This window comes from Podarcis pityusensis (genome assembly GCF_964106645.2).
Source record: "Podarcis pityusensis genome assembly, chromosome: 4".
NCBI classification, from domain to species: domain Eukaryota; kingdom Metazoa; phylum Chordata; class Lepidosauria; order Squamata; family Lacertidae; genus Podarcis; species Podarcis pityusensis.
In genome coordinates, this window is record NC_138027.1 from 62041365 (window position 1) to 62049850 (window position 8486).

The window sequence follows — 8486 nt, forward strand, 5'->3', positions numbered from 1 at the left end:
AGTAGTGCTGAACTTTATCACAACATAATAATCTCCATTTGTTTTAAGATTTTAGAGATCAGTCCAAATAATTTCTATATTTATACTGTTAAGTGACATTGAAGATAAAAATGTTGAAATCAACGGTTAGACATAATTGATTATTCTTTCCCAAAGTACATATTTATTCATCTAAATAAACTACTAACCTAAATAAATCACAAACTCACTCAAGTGTCCAAATAATTATGCTTTCTATGCAGTTTCTAACGTGTTATGAAAATCCAAAAGACATCAAATCACTTCAAAACATCAAGAAGGTTGCATGTTCATGCCAATTCTGAAATATCTTCTGCTTTTACATGAGAAGAGGAGGAGTTTGGATTTGATATCCTGCTTATCGCTACCCGAAGGAGTCTCAAAGCAGCTAACATTCTCCTTTCCCTTCCTCCCCCGCAACAAACACTCTGTGAGGTGAGTGGGGCTGAGGGACTTCAGAGAAGTGTGACTAGCCCAAGGTCATCCAGCAGCTATATGTGGAGGAGCGGAGATGCGAACCCAGTTCACCAGATTACGAGTCTACCTTCTAACATCTGTGATGTTAATTTTATCCTGAAAACAGCCTCTCTTTGAGATCTCTGCCTTCAACAGCAACTTTTGCTGAATTGTTAACTGAAACCCAGTTTACTGTAGTCCTAACCATTCAGGCTAACCTTACTTGCTTTACAGTAAGAGGGCAAAAGTGCTTAATCCTTTTCAACTCACTCCAGATACCTCCCCAGATAGCTGAGTAAAGAAGTTTATTAAGAGTAACATCAATCACAATAAAAATCCAAATCTGATAGAGGTATCTAGGACATGCACATACATCTGTGAGCGCATACATCTCTTTGATTTCTAACTACAGGTATAAGAATTTTTTCAATACAAATTAAATGGTAATCATAATTTGATTACAAATAATAAGAGAAAGGCAATGATAGCTATATAAAAATCACTGGCCATTACAGTAAGAGTAGAGGTACAGTAGAAATGTAATGCTGCCACTTAAAATGTTTGTCTAGACAAACATGTCGAAATGTTTCTTGTCTCAGAAACTACTGAGTAATTTCAAGTGAAAATTACACTGTGTTTCCCCCATATATTTACAAGCAGTATGACAAAATTTGTTTGCTGATGAAAACAGTACAGCATGGAATATTGTTCGCCAATACTTCTAATGCTCTCTGTGATAAACATACAGTGGTACCTCTTGTTACAAACTTAATTCATTCCAGAGGTCCGTTCTTAACCTGAAACCGTTCTTAACCTGAGGTACCACTTTAGCTAATGGGGCCTCCCACTGCTGCCGCCGCACGATTTCTGTTCTCATCCTGGGGCAAAGTTCTTATCCCAAGGTATTATTTCCGGGTTAGCGGAGTCTGTAACCTGAAGTGTTTGTAACCCGAGGTGTTTGTAACCAGAAGTACCACTGTACTCCTGCAGCTACTTAAAATCCTCCAAACTTTATTGAGGAGGGTGAGACACCTAAAGGAAAAAGAACACAATCGGAAACATTTGCAGCTAGAAACTATGCTTAATTCATCCGATCAAAACCAGTTCTCCTTTCATAAATGAAATTGGTGACTTCCAGGTCAGCGCCATCGGTGAATGGCGGAGTTCCTCCGTCTGGAGGAACGGGCTCCGTGGAAACTGGGTCTTCCCACCGTGGCGAAGGTGGGGACCCGCTAGAAATCCCAGGTGGAGGAAGCCTGGGAACGTGGGGTTCGGCAGGGCACCAGGAGCGCCCCCCTACTCGCAGGGAATCCCATTTAGGGGCTCCAGAGCGAAGTGGGGTGAGAAGCGCGGTGCTGCGAACTGACTGCTACTTTCACGGAGTGAAGCCGCACAGCCATTGTCGGAGAGCGCTGACTTTTTCCTGTGGACAATTGGATTTAAAACAAGTACCCGTGAGTAGAAACGGAAAATTGGATCAATAAATTTCTTAACTTGGTAACGAAGCGGGAAGGTTCAAAACAGGAAGTCTGCCTTCCGCTTTTTGTATATAGACTAAAGCAAAAACTTTGTAAGCTAAAGCCTGGAAAGCTGTCAAAAAAGTCTAAATTTTCTTCATTTAGAATTACTGAAACCCCCTTGGAAGCAGGAGAAAAGGGGGGGGGGACTTTGTTCAACCCTAGCAGGAGAGGACGTGAAGAAGGATAAGTTTCCACTGTCTCTAACCTGGGAACGGGGTGTCAGAGACAGAAATTGTTGGAGAGGTTCATTGACTGTGAATGGGATATTTTTGACAGATAGCTAAAGAAGAGAAACAAGCTGATTCCTATGTTGCCTTTTGCATCCTAAAGAAACAAAATATCTGAAAAATATCTGAAAAACGAAAGTAATTTTCCTTTGTTAGACTTGCCTAAAAAAAATGGATACAAATAGAAATTGCCTCCTCTAGAGGGAGCTTCTCAAATTGTTGCTGCAGTACACTTGAGGGCTCAACAGATGTGAGATTAAGACCGTGGGAACAGGCTTTTCTGACCTTGACTAAAGATGAGTGGGAAAGAAGACTGGGTGCTTGCCTTATGTAAGACAAGTGCCCTGCTGGAACAGATGCATGAGAAGATGGATTTGATGAATGAGAAAATGGATTTGACTGTTGCAGTTAATGACTGTGGGCAAACAGGGAATATTGATACAGAAATTATCCAGGGACCAACTCATGAATCTGTACTGACTGGGCAAGTGCAGAAGATAATGGAGGAGGATGCGGTTGCACCCCAAATAATACAAATGGAGAGACCCGAGGCCCTACAGGAGCATGAGCCGCTGTCATTGAAGATTGAAGTTGGAGTGGGCCAGGGGGAGTCTGGAGTTGAGGAGGTTCCCAACGTTGGAGAGACCTTGGAATATGCTTTTAAATACTTTTTGGACTATATTGAGGATTGTGGGGTGTGGGACTGTGGGGAATGGGCGGGTTTGATGAAGGGAGATGGAGACAATTCTGGCTTGGAACCCCCCAGAGGCCTACCCCTAAATGAGAAAGGAAAGAAACTAAGAAAGAGACCAACAAAAGACAAGGAAAAGGGCAAGTATAAACAAGAAGAAGAAGAATTGCAGAAGGGACATGGAAGAGACTTAAGGGCCTCGGACATAAGGCTTCCAGGTTGATGGACTAGATGGAATGGACAGTAAGGACTGACACAATCCGAGACCAGGAAGAAGGGACGTTGGATGAAGATTGGAAGAAAATTTATAATGAAAATTTTCTAATTGGGGAATTGGCTAAAAATTAATGAATATTAGGGAAAATGTTGGAATGAAACTATATGACTTTAGCAGAAATGATATCAGGAGTAATGTATATTTGATAACTAAGATTCAAGCTTTAAGGTGTTTTAGGGTAAGATAAGGTTAAATTAATTAAGGTAATGTGAATAATAGAATATGGGGAAAGATGGAAAGGATTTGTTGAGTTAATTATTATTAAATTAGGTTAGGATGAATTTTTTAACAAAAATTGAGAAAGATGGAAAGAATTTGCTGAAATAACTAATTAAACTAGAATACAAAAAGGGAGGTGTGAGGAAGTCAATGGAAATTTTAGATATGTAAGTTGGGATTTGTGTTGTTTTCTTCTTTCTTTTTATTTTTTTGTTGCATTGTTGTATTGGTTTTTGTGTTTTTTTTCTTTTTGTCTATTATAGTGTTGTTTTTTAATGTTTTTTTAATGTTTTTCTTCTTATAATTCTGAAAACTACTAATAAATATTATTTTTTAAAAAAAAAAAACATAAATGAAATTGGTGAACCATTGCTGGTATGGTTGTTTCATATCAAATCAGGACAGCATGGCTTGTGAAACACATATAGCTTCTGAATAATTTAATAAGAATGGTGCTGGAAGTGGATCATTTAAAACAGGCCATTATCTTTAGTGAACTCTGAATCACTGCAGGGCTAGAGCAGCTAGGGCTGCAATTCTATACACCAGTGGTTTTCAACCAGTGTGCTATTTCACTCTGGCGTGCCTTGAATGGTGGTCAGGGGTGCCGCGGACAACACTGTCACTCTTCCTTCCCTCCCTCATCTGATGCCCTCTTGCACCTGTGCCTTCCAAAGCCTTGCACAGCTGTTTATTGCAGCAACCCTGGCTATAATCTCTGCAGGTGAATGCTGCCTCTGGGAGGCACCTCTCTTATGGGGGGCAGCTCAGAGACCAGGGATGGTAGCAGCTGCTGCCTGGAGGACTCCCAAAGAGAGGGGAGAGGAGACGAGGCCTCCACAAGGGAGGGTGTTTGAAAAAGGAGTGACATAACTGGGCTCCTGAGCCCCACAGGGGTACCAAAGAAAGAAGGTTGTTGGTTAAGGGAGCCATGGACTCAAAAAGGTTGAAAACTTCTGCTATACAGCAATGGTGGCTAATCTATAGTCCTCTATGTGTTGCTGGATTCCAGCCCCAACCATCCATGGCCATTGGCTGGACCAAGAACATCTGAAGAGTCACAGGTTAACCACCTTTTCTACTCAGTGGACTGACCTCAATAATGCTTCCTTCTGAAATGCAGAGAATAGCACAGGAAGGCCTCAGGCAGCTCCTGCTATCAAAAGACCAAAGGAGTTCTTCCTGAAATTCAACTCCTGTTGGCCCATTAAAAGAAACATCCTGTACTTTTGTGTCATCTAGCAAATAGTCTCAAGGAAGTGTGAACTATTTGTGAAAGATTTTCTGTTTCATTTAAATATTCTCTACCAAATCTTTTATTCTAAATTTTGGTTTGCTTTTCAGTTAATGTAACTATGTAGTTCAAAGGTGAGGATCAACAGAGGCAAGTTTAGGAATGCTTCTAAGAGGGAGATGCTTCCAAAGTACTCAAACAGTTGTTAATCATTGCCTTGGGGTTCGTTGAACTTATTTTACTCTCATTCTACAGTATTAACTCTTTCATATAAGAGAAGCGTGTGCTGCACCTGTTACTGTACCAGGACCATTACTTCTTTTTCAGGAAGATGTTTTATAACAATATATACACAGGAGTTGTATACATAAAAAACAAAGACTCAATTCCAATATAAAACCAATGGATGAAGTTTTAAAACATATTTTTCTATATTTTGTTCAGAAGAAGGATAGCTAGATTAAGCTATGCTCCTTCTGGGGTAGTTTGTCTACCCTCCGTCCCCATCCTGCACTCAGCTCTCACCTGTAGCTGCTAGAAACTGTCAGCATGTGACAGCAGTCACACCCCGGGCATGACTTCGACTTGCCGGCTAAACCAGGTGAAGGTAGGCAATGGGTCTCAAACCCTTGGTGAGTTAGGGACTTTTCCTGCATGCAAATATAAACTTCGGCAGATTGAGCAGACAAGACCAATAGTGGGTCTAATGGCCAAGAAGGCGACAAACATTCAGCTGCCTATCTCCTTCTGAGCCCAATTTAAACTACTGATTTTGGCCTTAAAACCCAAAATGGGTTGGGACTAGGTTATCTGGAGGACCACCTGCAGCTGTATGAGCTTGCTCAAGCTTTAAGATCAGCTTCTAAGAGATGTCAGCTTGTGTACCAAGCACTTTTCTATCCGCTCTTGTGGAAATAACTATGGCCCTATCATTGTTTATTTTCAATAGAATTCTTCAAGTCATTTAATTTCAGTCTGTGTTCTATTAATAGCTGTGTTCTGATGAAGTATCACTGCTCACTGTAAATGGGGTATAATATGGATTTTAATTTGTTGGTGCTGATTTTGTCTATCATGTTCTGTAGTTTTCTATACACTGCCTTAGAAGGGCACTAAATCCTGAAAGGCAGGTTGTAAATTTATTAATAAACAAACAAAACATAAAACAAGTATCAAACCCATGGCTGGCTTGATGTTTCAGGACAAGCACATACTTGTATAATCCTGATATGATATTGCAGGGTTGCATTTACCCCTCAGAATACAGGATATGCTTTCATAGTGTCTATGGAAACACATTCATGGAATTTTATATGCAATTCATAGAAATTTGCAGGTTCAATGGTGTCCCAGAATGGGCGCTTAAAATGTGCTGTATATGCACACAAAGTTAGTACCAAATCTGGCAGCCTGTTACTCTGATAAAGGCAAGCAAAATAATGTTCAAAAGAACATAAAACACTGACAAATGCATTCTTGTACTTCATGCCAAACTGTAAGCAGAATGCATGAAAATCCTACCAAAGCAATTTAAAACTCTGGTGCAGAATTAGTACTGTACTTTTTAGGGTACATTTATGCACTGCAATTGTTTTAATGGTATGATACACATTCCCCTTATCTATGATATGACTCCACTTCAGCAATAAACTCTTGACTTCAACTATGCCTGAAATCTATTTTAACCTTGTTTGTTTTCATAATATTTGTTAAAACAGATTCCTGGACTTTAGCCAGATCCTCTATGAATGTTTGCCCAGTTTAAAAAGCAAAGAAAGAAAAGAAAAAAGTTGGAAAAGTTGGGTGAAGAGAATGCTTAAAGAACAAGAGAGGACATTCAGACCATTATTATTATTATTATTATTACTAAAAACAATGATTTAACCCTTAAATCTGGTGAAAACCTTATTATACAAAATCGCCTGCTCTATACAAGTATAGTCTGCGTGAAAAACACAAACAAGATTTTACCTTATATATAAAACAATATTTAGAAATGCTTGTGTTTCCAAATTCAGAGGGACATTCCCAAGTTTGCACAGAACTACAGTTGCAAAACTGGATTAAGCAGGATACAAACTGTGCATGAGTGAAGTATAAGATGACATTTCTTGCCTGCCAGCCATTTTTTATTTCACTGTCCTCAGCTTTGAGGTTCACGGTAGGGTACCATAGTTCTGACAAATGCAACTACCTGTAGTGCATATTGATCTCTGGATGAAGCAGTGGCACCTGTTTTCCGAGGCTTCATTCACACTGGAATTGCCCAGAATCCAAGCTAAACTTTTTAGTACAACACTAATAATGCAAGAAACGGGAATAACAATGTTAGAAGTTGTTACCAGATTCTACTCATCTTTTTTCTTCCCTATATAAACTTTTCCATCCACCAACCTATGAGTTTACACACTACAGGTGATCTAGCGTAGACAGCAAATGGATGATGCACTGTGGCTTGTAGGATAAGAAACGCCAGCAGCATAAAAGAAAGCTCTCACGCCTGCTTCCATCCATCGCACCCTAGATCAGAGGACTGAGTGGAAACTCCCTGTCTCTCATACTGCCCAGCACGACAAGGAAAAAGGCAGAACAGTTAAGGGGATAAAGTGAGAAAAGGGCTCTATGTCAGACTGCTCTCTATTCCAGGAGAAGCCAATATCCCCTTCTCCAATTACCCCTGGGCACACACACAAACAAAAACCAAAGCCAACACCAGCAGCCCTATATGTAAAGACAGAGAGGTAGAAGAGGCATTGATCATTTGCTCTTAGATGTGTTCCATTCGTAACAAAATAATGGGTTTGTTTGCTTTTTAAGCCCTGGGGCTCGTACGGGTCTCGAAACGCAACCCGCTGACCCTGAAGCTTCCCCAGTGTGGGGGGCATCTTCTTTTAAGGCTATTTTAGCTGGCCAAGGGCACTTCCCCCTCTTCTCCCTCCGCGAGCCTGGGCAAGGGGAGACCTCGCTTGGCACCTGCCCAGCCCCTCTCAGCAGCCTCCGTCCTCCACGCTCCCACCAAGGGCAACCACGCCGCCGCCTCCTCCTGTCACTCCATCATCCCCCTCCGTCCCCGGAGGCGGCCGCTCGCCGGCTTGCGCTTACCAGGAAGCGCGTGGAGCTGGTCCCTTGATCGATGGCCCCAACCAGCGGGCCCATCGCCCCACCCCGGGCCTCTGCCATGGGCAGGCTCCGTCCGCGCGCGCGACCCCGGCCCGTCTCCTAGGCGACCCTGTCACCCGCCACGGCGAGGGCGGGCGGGAGCGAGAGTGACAGAAGACTGACACTCCCGAGCCGGCGCCCTCCGCTCTTGAGAGCGGCGCGTGGCTTCCCGGATCAGAGGCTGGAGGCGGGGAAGGGGGCGCTGGCCCGACGCGCTGCCGCTCAGCCGCCAATCAGCGAGCCGGGAGGAGGAGGAGGGCAGGGCGGGTTTATTTCCCCCCCCTCCCTACAGGAAGCGGCTCAATGCATCGGGAATGGGGGCCGCTGAGCTAGCCGGTCACGTGCACCGGGCCTCTGACGTGAACTGGAGGCTCCTCGGCCTTGGGCTGCACTGGCTCGCCGCCTGCTGCTTGCTGTTGCGGCCGCCGCCGCCGCCGCCGCCGCTCCCTCCCCGGGCAGAGGCGGCGGTGGATTGTGACGGCGTCGCTGGTGCAAGAGCCTCTTGCCTTGCGCAAGCGCTTAGAACGCCGGGAGCGGCCTCCTCCCGGCGCTCTCCTCCCCGCTTGTCGCCTGCCTCTGAAGTGCCAGGTGGCTGACGGAACCGGAGTCCCGTCCGGGAAAGAGGAATCCCTCCCCCCCCCAGTCACCTGCGCGCAAGGCTCCCCCAGAAGTGCGCTGAGTCAGT

The 8486-nt window shown here is 43.6% G+C and overlaps 1 protein-coding gene across 1 annotated transcript in view; it reads right to left on the bottom strand.

Moving 5' to 3' along the window:
- Positions 1 to 8246, bottom strand: part of GK (glycerol kinase) — a 41668-nt gene extending 33422 nt beyond the window's left edge. Inside the window, exon 1 of the mRNA XM_081003913.1 lies at positions 7745 to 8246. Coding sequence (XP_080860039.1) covers positions 7745 to 7822 — 78 coding nt within the window. The 5' untranslated portion in view covers positions 7823 to 8246. The remainder of the gene's footprint in view (positions 1 to 7744) is intronic.
- Positions 8247 to 8486: the final 240 nt, after the last annotated feature.